We start from the raw sequence: 26,157 nt of genomic DNA, 5'->3' as shown, positions 1-26,157 counted from the left end.
GCCACAAAATGTAAGTATATGCTGCTGGGTTTGGCCCCTGCGTGGGCAAAGCACAGGTTTGCTTTAAGGCCTACTGTAGTTCTGCATGCTTCCACTCTGTTAGCCCGTTACCATGACAGCAATAGCAAAACAGACAATGAAAGAGCTAGGTGCCAGCCAGCACATCAAAACATTGTTGAAAATAAAATCAAACACTTTCACATTTTAATTACTTTACAGATGACATAGTAGGCGGGTCTTATGTGTCACAGGAGCTTATTAGAACCCTTCCAACATACTGTATTTGCAAATCATGAGATTGTAAATGCCCATTTGTCCTCATTTACACCATAATATTTTTCCCTAAACTACATTTTAAAAGGAAACAAGTGGAGGCATTGTTGCAACAAATTACAGGAGTTTTGGAATAGGGTCACCATTTACAAATTGTGATTATCTTTCAATGGTTTGTACTTTAGGGTTTAAAAGCTGTATTTTAAGGATCATTCACTCTTTTAAAAGTTTGATGTGATTCTCCATTTGCTCCCATTACATCATAATTAATGACATTTGGTCTGTGGACTAAATTATACAGTGTACTATTCACCACCGTGTCCATCTGACACCATGAAACAGTTTATTGAGAATTCTCAGAAGTTTTAAATTGCTGAAGGATCTGAAAGGAAACGATCAGAATAATAAAAGGCAAAACTAAAGAAGATATATAGAAGACTTCTGAGTGATACTGAGGCTTTAAAGATGGATGTGGCGCCTTTGATTCTGGTCCTGATTAGAAGGCTACTTGGGGAAAGATGATAGGAGTTCACGTTTTGATCTTCAGTTTACAGTTTGCGAGCTCCATCGTTAGTGGCAGAAATTATTATAGGAGAGACCTTGTAGAGTATGCTGAGCAGTCACATTCTATCTTCTTATGTGCAGTTCTGAGCTGCATTGTATCTACTTATCTACAGAGCATAGTGTCCATTTATCTTAGTAGAGTTTGAAGTTTCTTGTTTATTGCCCCTGCAAAGTTTTATATTACTCAGGCTGACCATTAGTAGGGATTGTAAACAAAGTAACTCAGATTAGTGGCTTGCTAGCATCCTCCTGTTCCTCTGTTTCTTAAAGTGTAGGCCACGTACCTCTAGTTCTGCATCTCCTTATTCAAGCTATCACAGCTTGAGGCTTAGCATTGAAGAAGGGAACACCCCAAAAGCTTGTCCTCAGAAAATGGATATTAGTGCAAATAAAAAAGCAGCACGGACAGTACTCAATTGTTCTCATTCTACATGAGAAACAGATCTAATTCTGGGAAAAGGACACCTTTATTCCCTAATTTGTCTATTTGATCCCTCTAGTGCTTGTTGGCAGTCATTGGTTTGAGCTACCAGTCACTGCAAGGAATAAAATTGTGATCCTAGGAGACAGAAGTGTCTTGAAAGATGTTGGATCTTTTGAAGGAAGGTTGAATATGGCAAAGAGGGGAAAAGGGCCAGATACACAGTTGTATGGTACGAAGACACTGTGCATAGATCCAAATGACCATGTTTTAGGTTCAGCTGAAATATGTTGTTGTCAGCTGAGTAGCATGCAAACATTTGATCTATAAACAGCAACATATGTTGTCTGTACAAGTTTTAGTACTCATGATGGTCAATGTGACCAATAGAAGTGTCACTCCTTTCAGATTTTGCGAGCTCTGCTGTTTTTTATATTTGCTTTCTGAATACACACAGACATTTTCTAACATATCTGTAAGCATTTCCTTCTCCTCAAAGAATAGCTTATGTGGAAGCAAAGTCAAGAGATATCTCTTCTGTATAGTGTTCAGAAACATGTGGGTGAATTACACACTGCCCTTGATCGGCATATTTCTTGCTATCCATATTCAAGACTTTACAATCTTCTCCACAAATGTAAGAGCATGCTCAAAAATGTATTACCCACTGCAATCTGAGTTACGATGTACCTTTTGGCTTTTAAATCCAGTGTCACAAGTGTCTTCTAGGGAAACAGCTATCTTTACTTCTTGTCAATGTAATAGCTAGTGGATAACACTCAAACTGCCACAAGAAAGGTGTCTAGCAGTCATCAAAGTATAGGGTACCCAACAGTCATCAATGTGGGGTAATCTGTAATTATCAGTGTATCAAGTGATTGATCTCAAGTTCCTTTCTCATTGGGACTGCCCAAGGTGGCATAGCACTGTAAATGCCAGGTCCTTCCCTAATACAAATTCTTACTTTCTGGTGCTGAGCTTCACCTTGGGTTAATGTAGCCATTCTCATTTAGGCAAAATAGAAGCTTCAGTGATCATTCTCTCAGAGGAATCTGCTTAGGAACCATGAGGCAGCAAAACAAACTAGTTTTCTTCAGCCTCAAAATGACACTGAACAAGATGGGATCCATGCTTCCTCAAGAGCATTTTTTTCAATGTACCTAATTAAAATGCTTATGGTCTTTTCATCATCTGGGCACTACAATTGGTCAGTTTTTCAGGCGTACCTGATCTGATGGTCCACTCATTCCTATGGACCAGCAGGTGTAAACGGGCTTGTGTCCATTAAAAAAAGTGAAGGCCTTATGGTGGTATTAAAGGCAAAATAAAACATGATATGCAGTATGTGATGGAGTCTGTCACTAGCATTAACACATCAGTCTTTGTTTTTCCACGGCCCCCTTGTAATTTAGATTTTTTTTAACCTGTTGATCCTGCTGTTTTTTTCCAACTTCCATTAACTAACCAATCTCTGCAGCAAAAGTGGCATTTAGAGGGTTGAGACAAACTATTTAACCCTGACAGGAGTGCCTACAATGATCAGATTTTATTAATGTCTTTAAAACTTTACTCCCAAAAGGAAATAAAAACTGTTTCTACAACTGTATGAAAAAGTATGATATTGAGTTTCGCTTCAAGTCCATCTAAATCTACGAGTCCATCTAACACTGGTCTCTCCCCAGATTGATATTGCTGCTGTCCATAGGTGTCTCTTTTGTTCCTCCATAGATAGTGGAGCCAACATAAGACAGGCAGTGTGTTACTAGCCAGATCACTAGTGAAAAAAAAGGAAAAGTCTTAAAAAGAAAACTAGCACAGCCACCACATTTAAAGATTGATAAGCTGCAACATATTAAATTTTTGTTTTTGCTTTCACATACGCTTTAATAAATAAAAAACAAACATAATATATTACAACTTACTAATTATTAAATGTGGTGGCTGCATTATTATTATTATACAGGATTTATATAGCGCCAACAGTTTGCTCAGCGCTTTACAATATAATGGGAGACAATACAGCAACAATACAGTTCAATACAAGAGGGATAGGAGAGCCCTGCTCCTTGGAGCTTACAATCTAGTTTTCTTTATTTTTTTTTCTTTTTCACCCAGTGATCTGGCTAGTAACACACTTTGCAATATTAGGGTCTCTCTACTCTGGATGGAGGAGCAATGTGGACACCTTTGGACAGCAACATTGTCAGTCTGGGGAGAGGGTAGTCTTAGATGCACACTTTATATGGATTTGTATTATTATTATTATCATACAGTATTTATATAGCGCCAACAGTTCGCTCAGCGCTGTACATTACAAAGGGAGACAGAACATGCGACAGTACAATAACAATACAGTGTGATACACGAGGGGTTTGAGGGCCCTGCTCCTTCGAGCTTACAATCTAGGAGATTTGTATGGACTTGATTAACAAATTAAAGTCAAACTCAGCAGCTTGTCTATGCACGCTGTGTGCTGCCGTGCCAGCTAACACTTTTTAAGCAGTTACAGCAACTGTTATTTTTTTTTCTTTTGGGGTAAATGAATAAAAGCTGATCATTGGAAGCATTCCCGCAGTGTTAAACAGTTTGTCTCACCTCTCTAAATGCCAGTTTTGCTGGACAGCTTGTTCTCTTAAAGACGCTGAAAACTAGCAGATTTACTGGCTGGATCACCATGTGAATATAAAGTTCAATAAAAGCCTAAAATGAAATAAAACTAAAGCAGCCACCACATCTAAGAATTGGTAAGCTGCAATCTATTACATTCTTGTTTTTGTTTTTATTACTTCTTTAAGTGATCACATTTAATTATTGTAGCTCAGCAACGAAAGCCACAAAATAGAGCCTCCTGTATGTGCAACCAGAACACTGAATTGTCTGTATATCATGCGAAATGTAGACCCAAACAAGCATGAAGAAAGTATTGGGTTTAGTTAGGTGGGATAAAAAACAAAGAGTAATTGTCATGTGAATTGTTACATCTCCAAAATCTAAAAAATAAAATGTTCAGGTTATGGAGGGAGGTAAACACAAAGGTAATAAAGTGAGTAATACTTGTCTTGGGATCATTGCTTTTTCAGCAATGGTATTTGAACAAATTTATTTGCAGTATGATGCTAGTAATATTGAGATGCATTACTTCTTGTATGAACATGGAAATGAAGTGTACAATATAAAACTATGTCAGTGCTCTTTGTTAATGGTAACTGCGCGCCTCTGACAAGAATCACTTTGCATTTTTATGTTCCGTTAAAACAGTGAAGAAAGGCAAGTTGTTCCAATTAACTACACAGGCAAATCTTCTTTAGGAAACCCAAGTCAGCTCCCCTGTGCTTTACCATTTATCAAATGAATTCATAAAATGTAAATGAGGTGGAAATATTTGGGTGGAAGGCTGAAGAGAAAAATAATTGTGACACCCACTTTTCTAAAGCCATAGAAATGATATGGTAGCTGCATGATCTGGCTGCAAAAAAATGCAGTGCGTTTTTAATTTTAATCAAACTAGAAAAATCTGCATCCAAAGTCTGGCTCATGGACTGTATTTTACAGGGCACACATGTACATGTTTGTTCTGATGTTTACTTGCATTCGGAAAGTACTCTAAAGCAGTGTTTCTCAACCTTTTTTTCAATCAAGGCACCCTTTAAAATCATGGACAGTCCCGAGGCACCCTTTAATATTATGGACAGTCTTGAGGCACCCCATTTTAGAATGGGGTGCCTCAAGACTGTCCATAATTTTAAAGGGTGCCTCAGGACTAAGCTGAATCTTAACCTCTTCACGCCGGCCGAATGCAAATGTGCGGCCTCCCGGCATCTGGGCCTAGACACAGAGCGGCCGCACATTTATGTTCTATTAAAAAAGGACATATGTGCCGCAAGCGCGCGCCCTGCGCGCCCCCAGCACACATGTCCTGTACTCACGGAAAGGTCCCGATCTCCTCTTTCAATCGGTACCTTTCCCGATCATGTGACTGCCGTAACGGCACGTCACAGCGGTCACATGACCCTAGACCCCGCCTCCCGACTTCTGAAACTCTTAAAGGGCCGGGAGGCACTGGCAAGAAGGGGTTTAAAGGGCACCCCATTTTAAAATGTGAAAAACTATTCTAATAGTTTTATATAACGCAGCAACATCCACACATGTAGGACACCCAACATTGGAGGTGATTTTTTTCTTCCAAAGCAAACACACTTTTGCACACTGGTGCTGACTAGTATTCCAATGTTTCTCTTTCCCCTCAGTTTTTCTCTATCATTGACCTAATATGGCCCCAGCACTGATGGGGAGGGTCAAACTAGGATTCTGTGTAGGCAGCTGACATCCTCCTTATCAACTGTTGATGCCATTGGTTGTCAAGACACCAGTGGCTAGAAGGTAGTAAATGGTGTGCAATGAAAACCTGCAACTTTGTGTAACTATAAGGCAGGCTTGTTTCACCCGTTGACTTGTATACAAGTTTTGGGCAATTTTTAGACATTTTGCCAAGGGACCCCTGAAGAAACCTTAAGGCACCCCAGGGTGCCTGGGTACCCTGGTTGAGAAAGGCTGATCTAAAGCTTTAAGCTGGATCAGACCACAAGCCTATGTCTATGGCAGTAACAGATACCCAACTGCCCCAGGGAAATAGGGGGAGTAGATCAGTCAAGTATTAAAACAGAACTAAACCCATCAATTTAACAGTTTCAAAAAACAGTTGCATTCACGGCATGCCAGAAATGATAACAATCACATTTGCTTGTGCTCTCAACCAAACTGTTAAACCATTATCTGGCTAGTGTCATGACTGATCACATGTGCAGCACCATCACATTTGCAGATCAAATAGAGGCTAGGGGCTCATTCACACCATGGTGCAGAGACGTCAGTTTTTCTGCACGCGTTCTGCAAGGACACAACAAAATCATTTGTTCTTTATTTGCCCTGTTCACACCACAGCACTAGTATCGTGCAGATTTTTTCCATGCAGTAATCTGCTGTAAACTGATGTGTCTGCAAGTGAAATCTGCATGTCAGTTTCCATCAGTTTTGCTGCATGTATGTTGTGAACGAGGCCCAAGATGGCAGCTTCCTTGGCTGAAAAGGATAGGAGGGTTTAGTTTCCACTTAAAAAAATGTTCAAACTCTGCTCTATCTGATGCTATAATGCCAGCTCAAGCAGAATGTCTGCTAACTCTCTATACTCCAATCTCCATTTACATAGTCATGCACACTTGGTCGATCCCTTTGTACTTATAGTGTGACATCGAACTGTTAGGCAAAACTCCAATTCGGAATGTGCCTACACATTCCACCTCATTCATAGATCTTTGACCAGTGACAAAATATTGTATCTCTAAAACTGTGATGTTTTTTTTTTTTCATATGGGAGAACATAGGGGAGGGTTTGAACAACTGTCAGGCCTTTATGGTTATATGTGCCTCCGCTAGGGAGATCCATTTTAGCTGTTTGTCTTTATCACCATTGTCAACGGAACTAAAAGTGAGAGAAAATTCAACATTTTGAGTTGTTGCTATAGAGGAATAGAGGGGAAATCTGCTGATGGGGACACTTTTCTTCTTCCTTTGGAGAGATCTTTTCAAGGAGACCCAGACAGCAAGAACAACCTATCAGGGCAATACAGACACTTTCCTCCATTTTTTATATAGTTGGCCCTGTGAGAGCAATCTGTAGATATTGCAGTCTGTCTGAATTTGCTGCTTTTTAAGGAAACATTTCCATTTGTCTAGTATGTTTTATGGGATAGATGCTTCAATTTGATATTTCAGTTTTGCATTGTTACAAGCAGGTTGATTTGTGATGCTTTCCTATCCTTTGGAGACTCCAGTGGCGAGGTATCACCACACAAATCCCAACATATACTTAACTTACACAGATGGTTTAAAGTTGAAAGTGCCTTGGAAGCTCTTACGTCAGTAATATAGAATAAACTACAATAGCTGTGGGGACAGTCCACAAAAAGTAAGGCATACCACCTCTAGTCCATGCCTATTAAATCCTAGTTATAGACAAAGGCCATATTTTCAGTAAAACACATTGGAGGAGAAACAGAGTCAGGTGGGGATTACAATTTGCTTTTATTCATAAAAGTTTGAATGAATGGAGATGTGCATTGGAACAGCTTGTTTTTTGTGCATTGCTTTTTTTTTAATCAGAAAAAAATGTTTATTGTGAATGAACCACAAAAAGTAAGCATGCAAAACAAAACGGTGCATCTCCTGCACAGACCGTATACGTGTTCGAAAATAGTATGATATCATGGATACAAGCAGTAAAGAGCATTGACATGGCACAATCCACTAGTCAAACATCCCAAACAAGAAAATACTAACATGATGTGGTATATAAGGGTAATGAGTAATAGAAAAGAATTAGGTGCCTTCCCTAGCAATCGGCATGCAATAACGGGGCAACACAGTGGCTAAATGGTTAGAACTTTTGCCTGGCAGTACTAAGGTTGTTGGTTCAAATCAGTCCCAGACTGGGACAAAAGATAGGCCCGAGCATTTTAGAATGAGCAGCCAATTTTGAGTGGGGGGGCGCAAGGGCATTCGCGGGGGCAGTTGGTATCTCTTTGCTGGACCCAACTGGGCAAAGAGACAGCCCAGTCCAGCAAAGAGACAGCCCATCCAGCAAAGAGACCGCCCCTCCAGCAGAGACAGCCGTCCAGCAAAGAGACAGCCAATCCAGAAAACAGACAGCTGTCCAGCAAAGAGACAGCCATCCAGCAAAGAGACAACCCATCCAGCAAAGAGACAGCCCATCCAGCATAGTGACAGCTCATCAAGCAAAGAGACAGCCCATCTAGCAAAGAGACAACCCCTCCAGTAAAGAGGCAGTCTGTCCAGCAAAGAGACAGCCCCTTCAGGAAAGAGACAGCCCATCCAACAAAGAGACAGCCCATCCAGCAAAGAGCTCCTCCAGCAAAGACACAGCCAATTCAGCAAAGAGACAGCCAATCCAGCAAACATACAGCTCCTCCATCAAAGAGACAGCCCGTCCAGCAAAGAGACAGCCTTCCAGAAATGATACAGCACATCCAGCAAAGAGACAGTCCGTCCAGCAAAGAGACAGCTCATCCAGCAAAGAGACAGCCCCTCCAGCAAAGAGACATCTCATCCAGCAAACAGACAGCTCATCCAGCAAGGAGACAGCTCATCCAGTTAAGAGACAGCTCATCCAGCAAAGAGACAGCCCATCCAGTAAAGAGGCAGCTCCTCCAGCAAAGAGATAGCCCGTCCAGCAGAGACAGCCCCATATACCGCTGCTACAGACCTGTCACAGTATGCCGGCGGCCGTGGGTGAAGGCCGCCATTCTCCATTCAGTGCAGCGGCCAGCCGAGGAGGTATCTGTGTGTCAGCGGCGCTTCCTGCTTGTCTTTAGGAACTCCTGTCGGCCTTGTTTTGAGCATAGTCGCACAGCGGGAGGTGAGCCGGGCCTTGGTCTGTATTAGCCCCATAGCCCCTCCCTGACCACGGTCGCCCCTTACCTGCATATTCCCAGAGTGCCCTTTGACTAGTCTGGGCTTGGTTCAAATCCCAACAATGGCACCACCTGCCTGGAGTTTGCATGTTCTCCCTGTGTCTGTGTGGGTTTCCTCTGAGACTCTTGTTTCCTCCCACACTCCAAAGACATGCTGGTAGGTTAATTGGCTCCTGTCTAAATTGGCCCTAGTATGTGTATGTATGAATGTGAGTTGAGGACCTTAGATTGTACGCTCTTTGAGGGTTAAGGACTGATGTGAATGTATTCGATATAAATGTAAAGCTCTGTGTAAATTGATGGCACTATATAAGTACCTGTAATAAATAAATAAAATACTTAAAGGCTACAGCTAAACAGGCTAGAGGAGCCTGTTGGTCACTAAATCTAATGGGCTAAGAGCTGGAGTATCTAACCATGGGGCCCATATCTTCTCAAATTTGTCAGGGCATCCCCTATGTTGGTAAATGTATTTTTCTAAAGTGTGTCACCCATATAGGCTATTCATTCCTTACAAGTTGGTAGATTGTCAGATTTCCAGTAAGTGAGAATTAACCTACGTGCTTGAAACTGCTCTTGTAATGGCCTCCCTGGGGAACTTCTCTAATTGCAGACTGTCCAAAACACCCAAGATACACTGCTTTGGGTCAGTTTGGATAAATACCTGAAACTCCATGTTGAGTATATGAATAACCTCTGACCAATACAGGTGAAGTATCAGGCATCGCCACAACAGATGGACCAGGTTACCATGGTCTCTATGGCATTTCGTACAAAGGGAGTCTTGTAAAGTGCCCATTTTAAACAGTTTAGTAGGGGTATAGTACACTCTAAGAAGAATATAAAGTTGCATACACTTCTGATTCACATTCAGAGAGCTCTCCTGAACCTCCTGCAAAGCCTCCTCCAACTGCTTCTCCTCGAAAACACCAACATCATTGGCCCATAGTGCTTCAGCTTTTAAAGGGTACCCAGCCAGAAAATTAAGTAATAATATAGCATAATTTTGAGAAATAAAACCCTTGGTTGATTTAGTGTTTTGCGTCATAGTACAAATCGGAGTGGGGGACTGCAACCAGACAGTTGTTTCCCCCTGGGCCTATTTGTGCATTGCTTGAAGAGACAGAGGAATGGGTAAGCTCTCATTGTTGGTATAGCACTTGCAGCTATCTGTTGCAACCAGAAAGTCTTTAAGCCAACCATGCTCAACCAGGGCTCCTTCTGAAGTTTTAAGGGGTTCCTTGGGTAGTGTGCAGTGGCAAATCAATCTCCTACCTACACCAAACACCGATATAGGGGGGAAATTGTTTGCTAACGACCAATACAAGGGGGTTCATTCTTCACTGAGCACATGTTAGAGAACAGCATAATTTTCACTGCCTGCATTTTTTTAATATTATTTGTTTAATTTTATGATTATTCCTTAGAATTATTTTGTCATTTATAGTAGGTGGTTGTTCAATAAGTCTGTCCTGGGTGTAGGTACACCACATCCCTCACCCTTTTTCTTTTAAACTTTATACAACTTATTGATCATGCTAATGTACTGTGAGTTGTAAGTATAATCATTTGTAGCAGGGGTTCCCCAGGCCTAAAAATAATTTTAGGGATTCCTTCTGTAGAAAGTTTGAAAAAGGCTGCTCTAAGCAATAATGTTGTGGTCTTCCAGCAGAGGAAACATACGATCTTTATTAGGGTCATGTAGTATGGTGAAGAATCCCACGCTGCTGCTATGAAATGTCAGCACTGAAGCCTCACAGAGAATGGCCTTTTTTATTTTGTCAAACACCTTTTAACATGTTTTTTTACCTGTATACTACCATTTTTTACTGTACTTTAGCATTTCTAATTTGTCTAGCTTTTATATCATTATGTTAATTTTTTTACCCTTTATATTTAAAGGGAATGCAGTGGTGTCTCCTGAAAGAAGAAGAGATTGTTCCACGTATCCGAGCAATGGAAGGACGGAGAGGACGCCCCCCAAATCCAGAGAGGCAGCTGGCTAGAGAAGAATCAAGGATGCGGCGAAGAAAAGGACGACCACCTAACGTGGGTGGCTCGGATTATGTTGTCAATGAGGAGGCCAAACTGTTACGGAAGCTCCAAGCTCAAGGTGGGTTTCTATCGAATATACTCAATTTACTAAGGTTAGAAGATTATTTTAACTCCAAGTTTTTCATTTATCTCATCAATGTAGAACCTAATTGTATCTAAACACCACAAACCCAAAACATATTTTAATTCATTTTTCATTTTCAAAAGTAAACTCACCGGTCCATCAATATCCCCATGCTTTATTTTGTTGAGAAATCACTTTGAAAAATCTCCCCTAGAATTTCTAGAAATGGCCATCTTGAGTAAAAGTAAATGATTCATGTAGCATTTACTTCCTGAAATTCATCTGCCCTTAGTTCAGGAATGCAGGCAGGGGGAGGTGCTTAGATGAGAAAGCCCCTCCTCCCTTCCTCCAGATGAAGGAAACAAAAAAATGGCCATGCTGACCACTGGGATGTATGATATCAATTTGGTCTATCTTTCTGTAATGTCACAATATATAAGTTTAATTTTCAAAAACAGTACCTTATGTGAGTAGCTATATGTGAGCTCCAGTCAGGTAACTGTGCCTAGGCCTGAGAGGAACATCTTTGGAGAATAAATTCGTTAGTCTGCTGCAGGCAGCCAAGAGCATAAGGATGCTGCCAAGATACCAGTATTTATATGACTGCGTCATCATAGTCCAGGAGGTAGATACTGATTCCAGATGATTGCCTATGTTTCACCCTTTGTCATCTAGCAATACAACTGATCTCCTGCAAACCTGTTTGTAGCCACCTCCTGTTTAAATGTATGGGGAATTTGTGATGGGGGACACCTGATGTATGGGGACACTGTGATGGGGGACATCTGATGGATGGTGACACTGTCATGGGGAACACCTGATGCATGGGAACACTATGATGGGGGACACCTGATATATGGGGACACTGTGATGGGGGACACCTGATGTATGGGGACACTGTGATTGGGGAACCTGATGTAGGGAGACACTGTGATGGGGATACCTGATGCATGGGGACACTGTGATGGGGATACCTGATGCATGGGGACACTGTGATGGGGGAACCTGATGTATGGGGACACTGTGATTGGGGAACCTGATGTATGGAGACACTGTGATGGGGATACCTGATGCATGGGGACATTGTGATGGGGGATACGTGATGCATGGGGACACTGTGATGGGGAAACCTGATGTATGGGGACACTGTGATGGGGGTAATACTTTGATGGGGACCCATGGTGCTATTAAGAAGGCACTGGTCATCAGCCACTGGATGGCTAATAAAAATTGTTCAAGTGATCCAAGCAATGTCATGGACCCGCAAAGAAGGTTTGCAGTGAAGAAAATGAAAATCTAGGTCATCATCCTAATTCTTTCTGGCAATTATGTTGTAGAATAGTTCCCTTTTTTTTGTTTAGCATATCAGTTAGTTACTGATGTTTTTGGGAATGGTAGGGCTTGAGTTCAGCTTTAACAAAGTATGAGATTTCAGTGGTTTGGTCTACATATAGTTCAAATTGATACTGTATATGACAATTTTACAAAGTTGCAAACTATACAAAGTTACAAACTGTAAGTAAAAAGTTTGAATGCAACATTTTAAATTGTCTTTTTTTATTTTGCTTGTGGTTACAGAAATTGCTAGACAAGCTGCACAAATAAAACTCCTTCGCAAACTGCAAAAACAAGAACAGGTTAGAGCTGCAAAAGAAGCAAAAAAACAGCAAGGTATAAACATGGTACTTGTCTTGTTTACAGTCTACCCTATAGCACGCTGTGTCCTCTATAATGTATTATTGTTCCATTACAGCTATCATGGTTGCTGAAGAAAAGCGCAAGCAGAAAGAACAGATAAAGATGATGAAGCAACAGGTAAAGTGTAGAGGTTTTTCACCATGTAAAAAAGCAGCATTACCTTTAAAAAAAATGGTACATTAGATGGTAGAAGAAAAAATATACTTAAGGTGGAACTAAACCATCCTATCCTTTTCAGCCAAGGAAGCTGCCATCTTAAGCTGGCCATAGACAGGTCGAAAACCCAAACATTCTGTTGATCGAAAAGCAAAAATGGAGCATATGATTGTGCCATCATTTGTTTCGTTTTTCGAAACAAAATCCAGCATGATGGATCAGGCACTTTTAAAAATCGTGTGTCTCAGCTGGCACACTAATGATGTGAAAAATGAAAAAGAATTTCCATTCAGTTTTTTACTTGTCTGTGTCCTGCTTATGCCTCTGCTTGATCTGCAACTGCCATGGTGCTGCACATGTGATCAGTTATGACTCCAGCCATTTGATGATTTGTCAGTTTGGTTGAAAGCACAAGTAAATGTGACAACATTCCCAGCATGCTGGGCATGTACTTGTTTTTTTAAACCATTACGCTGATGGGTTTAGTTCTGCTTTATGTTATATTATGTTTTCTGCCTGTGGCGCTCAAGCGAGGGTGACATTATGGTCCTTTCAGTCAGATCCTAGGACATCTGAGGATCTAAAATAGCTTGAGAAGGTATCACCCCTGTCTAGGTGTTGCAGGCGAAAGCTGTAAAGTATATTTGGGGGGGGGGTTCTCCATTTACTGATCCTTCAAAATTGTGCATTTATTCTTAGAACTATTTTCTGTTTTTATTTTTGATATTGATGCATGGTTATTTTCAACTGTAGGAGAAAATAAAAAGAATCGAGCAGATCCGAATGGAAAAAGAACTCCGCGCCCAACAGATTTTGGAGGTACCAAGAGATCTTTTTTTTTCAGCCCCGTGCATTCTATGTGGTGTTAGAGCTGCGTATTGTACTCTATAAGCATGTGTTGTGCAACTGGTGTGTTAGGTTTTCAGAACTATGATAGTGAAATCTGTTGCATGTATGCTTCAAGATTTGTCCAATGTTGCTCATATTGTATACAACACAGGAAATAAGTAAAGTGTGTCTCCAGGCAATTTTTCTTTTGGATGAAGTAAAATCTGTCCATCAGGGATGCAGGCAACAAGTTTTTAAAACATGGAGAAGAGTTAGGCCCCTTTCACACGGGCGTTCCGTATATCCATTTGTCATCTGTCCGTTTACAGACGAAAAACTTACCCCCATGTAATTCTATGGACTTGCAGATGTGAACGGATGAACATCTATTTACATCCGTTAATGTCCGCATCTGTTAACATCTGTTTTTTTTAATTGAAAAAACCCTATTTTTCTTCTGGAACAAAACCGGAACGGACAAAAAACAGATGTAATTGGATGAAAACGGACATAAACGGATGAAAAAGAGATGTAAACGGTTGAAAAACGGATGTAAATGAATGAAAAATGGATGAAAAAAACGGATGTAAATGGATTCTTTGAAAAAACATGACTGAACTGAAGAAAACAATTGGAACGCCCGTGTGAAAGGACCCTTAGAACCTTATATCAAGGTCTTACTGCTATGTGAGTCCCTATTGGGGATATTTTTCCTCACTTCCTGTCTTAGTGACTACTGGTACTTGGACCGAAAGTAAAGGTTAATGTTCACAAACAGGAAAAAAAAATCCCAATAGAAAGCTGACAATATGTTATGGCTGGAGTTTACTCTGATAAACAGCTTAACTATGCATAGTGCATTCAAGAGAAAATGCTCCACAATATCAACATACTGTAGATTTTGGTTTTTTACTGTACATGGTTATGAAAATGGGTTCCACAATGACTATATCCTGATTTGTTTTCTGTGCACCATGAAGGCTGGTGTTCTCCATAATGTGAAGCAGTAGAGTCCGTATATAAGGCAAGGTTGGATAGATAGTTCATTAGTATATCTGAGTTCTAGGACACAAAGCTAATGGATTCTCCTTGTATCTTTGGATGCCCCAACAAGGCCCAAATATTCTAATAATCTCTTTCAAACAGGGGCGGACTGACCATTTGGAAACTCGGGCACTGCCTGAGTGCCTGGGGTCAGTAGGGGGCCCCATGAGATGCCCCTGGTACCTTTTTCATAGGCTTTTTTGAGTTTGAGCAAGGACACAGGGGCCCCATGATCCCCTATTGCCCGGGGGCCCCATGAGTTGTCAGTCCGCCCCTGATTTCAAATGTGTTTTAAGGGTGCTTAGAGAATATACAAAAAAGAGTAAACTTAAATAAGGCCAATGGTGCAACTTTACCACTCTACTAACTTGTTAATGTTTACCGAAGAAACACTTTTGTTAGAAAGGCCATGTCTATTACAAACTGATATTTCAGTTGTGGGTGCACATAACAGCTTAGGTTTGTATGTTACAAGCAAAAAGTGAAATTCTGGCTATACACCTAACTAGCCTTAGAACTGTCCCCTCCCTGCCCCCTCCTTGTGTAAGAATAATGTACATTATACAGGCCATAGCTGCCGAGGAGGAGAGAGCACCAACAATAGATAGGTCATTGTGGTCTATGTATCATGTTACTGTTTAAGGCTTTACTAGCCATTTTTGGAGTGCTCTTTTCTTTCCATGCAGCCGCTGCTGCCTGACACAGAGAAGACCATGACCAGAGCGGCCTGAAAATAGGTAAGTATATACATGTTTCTTACACAGGTTAGTTAGCATAGGTGTTGGCAGAAGGTGGGGGGCAGTTGTAAGGCCTGTTAGGTGTATAGCCGGAATTCCCCTTTTTTTTTTCTTCTTATGTTCTCATGGAGGGCAAAGCAACAGGTTCACTTTAAGGGATAAATTCACCTTTTAACAAAAAATAATAAATTCACATTTTTTGCAGGTTTTAGAAGCATGAAAAGCATTGCGCCCATGATCAGCTGATCATTGGTGCCATGCAGGTCTCCTGCAGCCTGTCAGTGTAATCTGTTTGCTCATACCTTGTACGGGCAGGCAGTTTCACACTGACAGGAAGAATCAATGAACTACCACAGCGCTCAACAATGCCGTGGTAGTTAATTGAGAACTACAAGCCAACAGCCGCAAAAGCTGTTGGGACTTGCAGTTTTCCATTCACAGAACTCTGTGAATCAATGACGTAGCTGTGCGGGCGGAGCCCCACGCGGCCATGGTTTCAAAAATTGTGACAGCTAATGGGGGAGGGGGGGAGATTCCCCACTAGCTGTCACAATGGGGGATTGGGGGGGGTGCAGGGCTGGTCCTACAGTAACATGTTACATGTTACACCCTGAATATGGGTGTAACATGTTACAAAAGGTGAACTTATCCTTTAATACAGCCCTTGCCACAAAAAAGCTGTAGGTCCAGTAAGACCTGTGTTGGGTTAAACCATTCAAATACACGTTAACGCACAAAATATGTTAATGCAATGTAATGCACCTAAGCATCGCTGAACAATCTGAATGCCACTTAAAGAAGGAATGAGGTGGAAGAATTCACCCTCTGGTATCTCTTGAGGATGGCATTGGTGAGATCTACCAGCCATTTGTCCGTCTCTTTTTGCCACAAAGGTTTGAGATTTTCTATGACCTGCACACCACTAAACATTATCCCAGGTTACTACACCATCCCCGCAATCCCATCATTTTAAATAGGATCCCTGAGGAGGGGGGATTTTGGCCCATAAAACGCATTGACAGTTTTATATGTTTATTTTGCCGTGAAGCAGTTTTTTGAAATGTTGATTTTTTGAATATTTACTTTGGCACCCTTATTGGACTGTGCATACGTGGATTCTAAACTCTGGGCTACCTCTATTCCTAAATGATATCTCTGATTTGTGGAGGGCTGCCCAACTGCAGCCATTGTGTCAAGCGATAATTTAATGTACCTACCAAAAACCTGTATCTAGTACCTCATCTTCGCCTTTCCTACAGTTTCTGTTCCTGACCACCTTAACATCTTCCCACTTCTTATTTTGCATTCTTCATGAGATAAATACAATGAAAATTCCAGGATGGGATCCCTTCCTACTGCTCTGAGGTATGCAGGCCTTGTAACTCAAACGCAGAAATCTGGAGTCCATAGATGATCTTAAAAATGGTTAACTGGTTTACCAGCATCCACAAACTAAAATATGAGTTTTGTGCAGACTGCCTTTTTAACGCTGAACAGTCAGTGGCTTTTGGCTCATTCTAGTTCAACCTCTGACACTATAATGGGAAGCAGCATTAGAACTGGGATCTCTCACACTGCTCTATGCCTTCATGCTGCAGAATATCATTTCAAATAGCTACATCTAAAGTGAATTCAATTTGTACTGTGGGTCTACCTAGTGCTGTTATTGGTGGCTGGTTCTATTTAGAGGAAACCTGTACTGACATCAGTATGTGGTCTGGCCTCTCAATCAGTTGATTCTTAGACCTGCAACAGGAGTGTAACTAAAGGCTAAACCTTTTTTTTTAGTTTTGGATAGAATGGAGAGGGATTAGAACCCCCTGTCAATTTTTATTGCTGTCTGAGCCCCCATTAAGAAGTTTCATCTTTCCTATTAGTCTTGTTTACCATTATCATTGAAATTGAAAGAAAAGAGAATCCCAAATTGTGGGTTGTCCCCAGAAAAGTAATAGAGAGGAAATCTTCCAATGGGGACATTAGTTCTGGTGACCTGAGGGTTTCCAGGGAATTCTCTTAACCACTTCAAGTCCGGACACTTTCACCCCCTTCCAGTCCAGGCCAATGTTCAGCTTTCAGTGCTATCAGACTTTAAATGACAATTGCACGATCATGCAACACTGTACCCATATGAATTTTTTAGCTTTTTTGAGACAGATAAAACTTTCTTTTGGTGGTATTTATTCACCACTGGGATTTTAATTTTGTTGCTATATAAATGAAAAAGTCCAAACATTTTGAAAAAAAAAAGTGTTTTTCTTATAACATTTTGCAAATAAATAATCTTTCTTCATAAATCATGGCCAAAATGTATTCAGCTATCCTTTTAGTAAAAAAAAAACAAAATAACCCAAATTAGCTTATAACCAAAAATTATAATTTTTTAAAACAATTTTTTACATTTTTATTTTATTTTTTTATATTATTATTTATGTTTTTTTTTTTTTTAACTTACCGTCACACTAGCATTACAGTGTCTACTTTACTACTTGTGGGGGTGATGAAGTTTTTTCTTTTGACTTTTTTTTCACATTGCTTTTACACCCACAAAGGCTGTAAAAGCAATAATTTCTCCTTCTCTCTGGCTGCATTCTTGCAACCATTGAGAAATACTGTGAGAGCTGTGATTGGTCACTGCTTGTCACATGGTACAAGGCTGTTGCAAATAGCCTTGTACCATGTGACCTCAGTGATCATTCTCAGATTTCACTAGTAGTAAGCAATGATGTCAGCAAGTGACATCTTGCTTACTACTACTCATGTAATTACTGATTGGCCAATCAGTGATCACATGATCGGGGCCTCACACAGAGCTCCCGTACAGCAATCGGTGTTCTGCTGTGTCCGCACTGGATCGCAGTGCCGCACGCTCCCGGGCAGGGAATGCGGGAGGACGTTTATAAACGGCCACCCGCTCCTGCACTGCTCCTGTCCGGCCATTTATGTACATGGGCCGGACGGGAAGTGGTTAATTTGCAGGGATTTCCTCCTCACTTCCTATTTGGCTGTGGGACAGGAAGTGAAAGTAAATCTACCCAATGGGACACAGATGGCAGAAAAATTCCGACAGAGTTATAACCCTCCTTTGCTCTATCCAAATTGAAAATAAAAAAAAGTTTTACCTATAGTTCTACTTTATTCAGTATGAAATCAAACCTCCTGGATCCGTCTGATTGCCATGGGGGTGGAAAATATTAATACCGCTGGATTGGCACGACAGACAGGCAGTTAGCATTTTCAAAAGCAGGTCAACAATGGAAGCCTACATAGTTTTCTTAGTACAGATTTCCTTTAAGTATGCGTACATTTTTTCAACAAATGCTTTTAAATATAGTTAGCAAGCCTAGGAAAGCAATAGGTTGAAGTTACAGAGTTTATGTTAGTTGATTGATAAGTGTTGATTTAAGACACCGAAGAGACCGAGTGGTGCTTTGAAAGATATTGTTTCTCTAAGCTAACAATGCTTATAATTTGATTGAGAATGATGTGCCAGCAGTGGTGTGTTAGTATAAAGGCTGTTTGACCTTTCATTGCTTGCCCATTATTTAAATGGCAGCCAGACCACACATTAGCATGCGGGAGAAGATGGGTTGTATTGTGAGCTGTGTCCTGTATTGTTCTGTTCTGTTATCCCCCCCCCACCCCCCACCTTCCCCACTAAGGGCAAGTGGCTCTTCTCCAGCATCTGATAACGCTGCTCACTCTGGACTTGTGTTGTTGCATGACCTTGAGACCTGTTTTGCATGCACAGGCTAAAAAGAAAAAGAAAGAAGATGCAGCAAATGCCAAAATTATGGAAGCCGAGAAACGTATAAAGGTTAGTTTAGAGACAGCACATCCTTCCTGACTCTTCTTTCCATGTTTGATTGAGTAAGGTCTTGGGATTTCCGTAATACATTTATACTGGGTGAATGAACACATTGCTCCTTCAAAAATGAACATCAGTCACAAAACACAGACATTTTTTAAGCAGTCATAATGGCCCAATGGTTTTACTTTTTTTTTTTTTTATCTGTATGGTCATTTTTTTTTAACTCCTTAGAGATGCGTGATCTTTTTGTGCATCCCCCACCCACTTCCAGTGCCTGAAATGAGAAAATCTGAGAGCTTTGGCCTGTACGTTTTAGATCAACCCAGCAAGAGATGGCCATAGTATATGGGCCTATTCACACTATGTGCAGGTGAAACTCGAAAAATTTGAATATTGTGCAAAAGTTCATTTATTTCAGTAATGCAACTTAAAAGCTGAAACTAATATATGAGATAGGCTCATTACATGCGAAGCAAGATAGTTCAAGCCGTGATTTGTCATAATTGTGATGATTATGGCTTACAGCTCATGAAAACCCCAAATCCACAATCTCAGAAAATTAGAATATTGCATGCAATCAATAAAACAAGGATTGTACATAGAACAATATTGGACCTCTGAAAAGTATAAGCATGCATATGTACTCAGTACTTGGTTTGGGCCCCTTTTGCAGCAATTACTGCCTCAATTCGGCGTGGCATGGAAGCAATCAGCCTGTGGCACTGCTGAGGTGTTATGGAAGACCAGGATGCTTCAATAGCGGCCTTCACCTCTTCTGCATTGTTCGGTCTCATGTCTCTCATCTTTCTCTTGGCATAGATTCTTTATGGGGTTCAGGTCAGGCGAGTTTGCTGGCCAATCAAGCACAGTAATCCCACGGTCATTGAACCAGGTTTTGGTGCTTTTGGCAGTGTGGGCAGGTGCCAAATTCCTGCTGGAAAATGAAGTCAGCATCCCTATAAAGCTCGTCTGTGGAAGGAAGCATGAAGTGCTCCAAAATCTCCTGGTAGACGGCTACCTTGACCCTGGACTTAATGAAGCACAGTGGACCAACACCAGCAGATGACATGGCTCCCCAAATCAACAAAGACTGTGGAAACTTCACACTGGACTTGAAGCATCTTGCAGTGTGTGCCTCTCCATTCTTCCTCCATACTCTGGGTCCTTGGTTTCCAAATGACATGCAAAAGTTGCTCTCATCAGAAAAGAGGACTTTTGACCACTGAGCAGCAGACCAGGTCTGTTTTTCTTTAGCCCAGGTAAGACACTTCTGACGTTGTTTGTTGTTCAGGAGCGGCTTGACAAGAGGAATACAACATTTGAAGCCCATGTCCAGGATCCGTCTGTGTGTGGTGGCTCTTGATGCACTGACTCCAGCCTTAGTCCACTCCTTGTGAAAGTCCCCATCACTTTTGAATGGCCTTTTCCTGACAATCCTCTCCAGGCTACGGTCATCCCTGCTGCTTGTGCACCTTTTTCTTCCACACTTTTCCCTTCCACATAACTTTCTATTAATGTGCTTTGATACAGCACTTTGGGAACATCCAACTTCTTTTGCAATTACCTTTTGAGGCTTTTCCTCCTTATGGAGGGTGTCAATGATGGTTTTCTGCACAACTGTCAGGTCAGCAGTCTTTCCCATGATTGTGATTCCTACTGAACCAGACTGAGAGACCATTTAAAGGCTCAGGAACCCTTTGCAGGTGTTATGGCTTAATTAGCTGATTAGAGTGGGACACTTTGAGCCGAGAATATTGCACCTTTTCACAATATTCTCATTTTTTGAGATTGTGGATTTGGGGTTTTTATGAACTGTAAGCCATAATCATCACAATTATGACAAATCACGGCTTGAACTATCTTGCTTTGCATGTAATGAGTCTATCTCATATATTAGTTTTACCTTTTAAGTTGCGTTACTGAAATAAATGAACTTTTGCACGATTTTCAAATTTTTTGAGTTTCACTTGTATTTATGTTAACAGCAATCTATTTGAGCCATGTTAAGTGCATTAATGCTCTGTGGTGCCATTCATTCTGATTCTGAATCTGCTTACAGAGGTGGTTTTCAGCCCAGTGCAAAATGGCACAGTGTGCTATCGAGCGTTGTGGAGCGCTACCAACAAAATGCAATATTTTTCAGCAGTGTATCGTACCACAACACACATTATTGTATTGTGTTGCATGGCTTCTTGGACTTTTGGCTAAGATTGAGTGTAGCATTGTATTGTGCTGCACTGCAACACATGGTGGTTGGCAGGGGTGTTGGGGTGCTATTCATTCTAAATATCAGCCCAGTGCATCTGGTGACAGATGTGTTTTGCAGCCCAGAACAACATGCTAAAACATGCTATCAAGCACTGTGGTGTGCTGCTAAAAAATAGTGCATGTGCTATTTTTCAGCAGAGCACCACATCACAATGCACTTTATTGCGTTGCACTACACTGCATTGCATGGTGGTTGACAGGTGCATTAGGATGTCATTCATTCTGAATGGCACCCCAACGCATCTGTTGATGGACATGCAGTGCAGTCCAGTGCAACCTGCCACAACACACTATCGAACAATGCAGTGTGCATGCACTCATTTTTCAGCAGTGCATCACACCACAGTGCACATCATTGCACTGTACTACACAGCAATGCATGTTGGTCTGCAGGTGCATTGAGGTGCCACACAGAATGAATGACACTGCACTGCAACGACACACTGAACATACTGCAAATTGATTGCCATCACCATAAAGTGATGATGTGAACGGTCCCTAAAACAGTGGCTTACTGCTCTCCTGCCCATCTGCTCTCATTGTTACATCCAGCACAGGCACCCCCATTTAAAAATTATAAGCTAGCATCAGGTGATGGCTGGGTGTTTTTTACAGAAAGAAGTGTTATAAATATCTAGTTGCAACACTGTGAAATGACAACTGCAGTTTAAATAAAACTTAAAATTGAAGAAAAAAAAAAAACAATGCAAAAAATTTGCTTTAAGATCATTGGGAGCCATGCAGCGTGTCCACTCTCTAATGATGAATGATCATAACTGCTCAGACACAACTAGTGTGTACAGTATTTTTGTATATGCAAAAATACATGTGAAACATGATTTTGCCTAGAGTTCCAAGTAGGGGGTAAGCAAACTTTGACTCTTCAGCTACTACAGTAGTTTACATGGTATCAGACAGTCCTACCAGCATTAGACTGCTTTATATAATTCTAACAACTATCTATCAAAGTCAAATGAATACATTTTGCTGGCATTGGTGGGGTGCATATAAATAATAATATGTAGATATACAAACAGCCCTCTAGACTAGTCTGCAGGTTACAGTATTTCATGTATAAAGTGCCATCTGCTGACCTGATTTGGAACTGCACCCACTGTAGTATATTTTTGTCCTGCAATATCTTGACAGCAGCTAAAATTCATTTTAGAAATAAACGCCTGTAAGTAACCAGCATACAGGGGCATCCCTAGGCAGGTGTGGGGGGTGCGTGCCGCACTGGGTGACACCTATCGCATGGGGTGACACCAGACCCGCTCCATGAAAAGGTAAGTTGTAAAGCAAGCCAATGATCCCCACAGGATGGATCGGATCTGCAGATTGAGCATAATGGATCAGAGTCCGATCCATTATGCTCCCCAATCCGCAGATCCGATCCATCTTGTGGGGATCGTTGGCTTGCTTTAAAACTTACCTTTTCGTGGAGAGATCAGTTAACCCCATATAGGTTGCAAGCCGACAATCCCCAAAGGATAGATTGGACCTGCGGATTGGGGAGGATAATGGATCAGACTCTGATCCATTATGCTCAATCCGCAGATCCAATGCATCCTGCGGGGATCATCGGAGGGGGTGTCACCAAGTGTTACTGCACTGGGTGACACCATCCCTAGGGACGCCCCTGCCAGCACAGGTTTGCTTTAAAGCTGAACTCTGGGAACAAAACGTTTCATTCAATTATATTCTTCAACCATTCAATATACATCCACTTTGTGACCCCCAAATACATTTACAAACTCAGATATTACCTTGGAAAAGTAGCTGTGACATCATCACTGTGCTGTTCTTAGCAAAGAGCAGAGCTGTGGGAGGGCCCAGCAGGCCCTGTCACTCTGCTGTCCATAGCAAAGAGCAGAGCTGTGGGAGGGCCCATCAGGCCCCACCCACTATATACTGCCTGTGGAAAGTTACAGGAGGGGTGGAGACAAGACCAGTGACCCTGCACAAAAAGGGAGCTGCAGTGACCGGTCTTTATTTCAGGAAGCTCCTGCACAGTTTTGAAAAGTTTCAGAAAGCAACATTTTCACATTTCCTTCACTCCCCTGCTGATCTATTCAGACACAGGAATTGTAGAAAATATCTGGTACTTCCAATGGAAGCGGTTAGAGTATCCTCAGCCCTGTGTAAGCTCTGACTGTGTAAGACGGAGTTCATACAGGGCTTCCTTCCCAATGGCTGAACAGAGCTGGAGTTCAGTTTTACTTATGGATTTTCAGGCTGTTGAAGGTTTATGCTTGTGTTTAGATTGTTATAAAAATGTCAATTAATCCTTTTCTTCTTGGTTATATTATGTATACTGAGCTACAAGGAGTGCTACTGTTCTTTTCTTTTTAAGGAGAAGGAAATGAGACGACAACAAGCAGTTCTCCTGAAACACCAGGTCTGTAGACATAGCACCCCAATACCGTAGATATATGTGTTTATTACTCTCATGGTTTACCTTTTGTCCCTTTCCACTGTAAGCAGCTGTTTTGTAAGCTAAGCCAAGGTTCAGACCATGTTTTTACCAGGAACTATGGGTAATACCCAGAAGGCTTCTTAAAGACATTGGTTCAGCATACAAAACTGCGGCGGGCACTGTGATCGGACAACTGGGGCTCTGTAGGATACTTGCTGCTTATGGACTTACCTGCCAGCAGCAAGATATTGAAGTACCCTGTAATTATTACTGCACCATTATTTTCTGCTTACGAATTACCTGCCTTGCTTTGGTTGTGGGGCTTTTGGGGTAATTTTAATTTATTTATTTTTTAATGGTTATTGTGTAATCTGCATTTATTTCTGTTTCATAATGATGTGCCAACTCTTTCTGCCAGGAGTTGGAGAGGCATAGACTAGATATGGTATGGGTATGTTTATTTTTGTACGTCTTAACACCGCATCGTGATTTATTTTCTTTTCTTTTTTTGGTTGTGATCTGGTTGTCCTAGCAATGCATAAAGTGTAGCACTGGCTGCTGTCATTGTACATTCTCCCCCTGCATGGCTTAACAGTGCAGTGCATTGCATACATCTGCTAATTAACCCAGGAAGACTAATGCGTTTCAGGCTGCATCACACCGCTGACTAAAAAAAAAACAAAACAAAAGGCTGCATTTCTGTTCATTGGCAAGCTGGCAGGAATAGATTTGGGCCATTGTCCCCCCCTGTGGTCATTTGCATAGCAAGAAATGTAATTTTCCCATCTAAATTCCAGCAGAGAAGTGTCTGCTGCAGCTGCTCATTGTACCGCATATATTTATTTCAAGGCTACATACATTAAAAAGACACCCTGACCCTTTGTAAAAAACCACAAGCAAGCTTTTGTAACTTTATGCAGTGCATCCCAAAAAAAGTCAGTTGGATAATCTTTTTTTTATTTTATTTTTCATTCATGCATGTTTATCAGCCATGTATATATATATATATATATTTCTTCATTTATTTCACTTGGCCTGTAAGCAAATACAACTAATGCCTGTAAACACCCCGTACTTGGTGGTGGCTTATTAAACAGGCTTAAATAGATACACAGCTCAAGAACTGAAGGTACCTTTTACCTATGCAAAGCTTCAGCAGCCATTTTGTGGACTAAGGTAATATTTATAAAAATATAAAAGCATCAGACTCCAGAGCCATGAGGGATAATGTCAGTCGCCATTTCTTAGGAGTGCACCTCCACTGAAAGTCGCTCAGTCACCACAGACATATGCAGCATTTTAAGACCACATAAAGCCTAATTGCACTTTCACTTTAAATCAGCTAAAATATTCCAAGGACATCAAAACAAAAGGCGTTTTATGTCTTGCTGTTTGTTTTCTTTCTAAAACAGCCACAGCTGGAGTAGAGAAGCCTGTGTCCTGCCAGAAGCTGCAGAGTAGGATCTTTGCTCTCTGTGTTTGAAGCAGTTCTTCACCCTAGAAACACAAAATTAAAAGTCAGCAGCTACAAATACAGTAGTTGTTGACTTTTAATAATAGGACGCTTAACTGTCCAGGGATCCAGGGCTATCCTCACCAAAGTCGGCTTTGCTGCCATCTTTAGCACCAGGCGCTGGCATGTTTACTTTGGGAAGCTGGCTGTGACTGCTTACGGCTCCACAGCCAGCTTTCCATTGTGCATGCACAAGCCACGCTGCTTTTTTGTGAATGGTCCTGCAGCTTGCTTGGATCTGTGACATGTCCCAGAAGGCTGTGGGAGAAGGGAGGGGGGCGAACTTCTGCTCATATCACCAGGGTGATCCAACTGGAAGTGGAAGAGGGTACCTGTTAAAGCCCTCCCCCCTCCAAAAAAAAAATGAAGTGCCAGAACTTAAATGGGGGGGGGGGGGACGGACAAGTGGAACTTCCCCTTTTGGGTGAAGTTCCGCTTTACCCCCGGTTCACATATATGCGGCCGTGCGGGCCGCATTTTGCACGGGCACGAGAGCCCATTCATTTGAATGGACTCCCGTGCCCGTGACATGCAGGGAAGAAGTCCCTGCACTTCTTTGGAAAATGCAGCCCACACGGAAACCTCGGTTCCCAGTACGGTTGCGTTTTCCAGAGCGGCGGCGGGCCATTAGAACTAATGGCACCCGCCCGTGGGTCCGCATTTCTCTGTGCAGGTGGTGCGGCTGCACGGATTTTCGTGCAGATCCACAGCGGCACCACCCGCACAAATATGAACCTAGGGTTAAGCAGTGGTTTCATTACAGAGGTCCAACATGCCCCCGGCTGAGTTAGACGTATCTCTCTGCAATCAGCACAGTTCATGCTT

At 41.6% G+C, this 26,157-nt stretch overlaps 1 protein-coding gene across 17 annotated transcripts in view; it reads left to right on the top strand.

The window, feature by feature from the left end:
- Window positions 1–26,157, top strand: part of BAZ2B (bromodomain adjacent to zinc finger domain 2B) — a 413,209-nt gene that overhangs the window by 339,990 nt on the left and 47,062 nt on the right. For 5 of the 17 annotated variants that reach the window (XM_089659783.1, XM_089659756.1, XM_089659780.1 and 2 more), the window contains 7 exons: window positions 10,648–10,858; window positions 12,443–12,535; window positions 12,618–12,679; window positions 13,472–13,537; window positions 19,076–19,141; window positions 23,757–23,801; window positions 24,238–24,270. In XM_089659783.1, the coding sequence (XP_089515909.1) occupies window positions 10,648–10,858; window positions 12,443–12,535; window positions 12,618–12,679; window positions 13,472–13,537; window positions 19,076–19,141; window positions 23,757–23,801; window positions 24,238–24,270 (576 nt within the window). The remainder of the gene's footprint in view (window positions 1–10,647; window positions 10,859–12,442; window positions 12,536–12,617; window positions 12,680–13,471; window positions 13,538–19,075; window positions 19,142–23,756; window positions 23,802–24,237; window positions 24,271–26,157) is intronic. The other 12 variants (XM_089659821.1, XM_089659757.1, XM_089659807.1 and 9 more) reach the window with 5 other exon arrangements.

The sequence above is a fragment of the Staurois parvus genome, unplaced genomic scaffold (genome assembly GCF_062004578.1).
Source record: "Staurois parvus isolate SC_StPar_1 unplaced genomic scaffold, SC_StPar_1.0 ptg000031l, whole genome shotgun sequence".
NCBI lineage: Eukaryota > Metazoa > Chordata > Amphibia > Anura > Ranidae > Staurois > Staurois parvus.
This window is presented reverse-complemented; position numbering and strand designations above follow the sequence as displayed.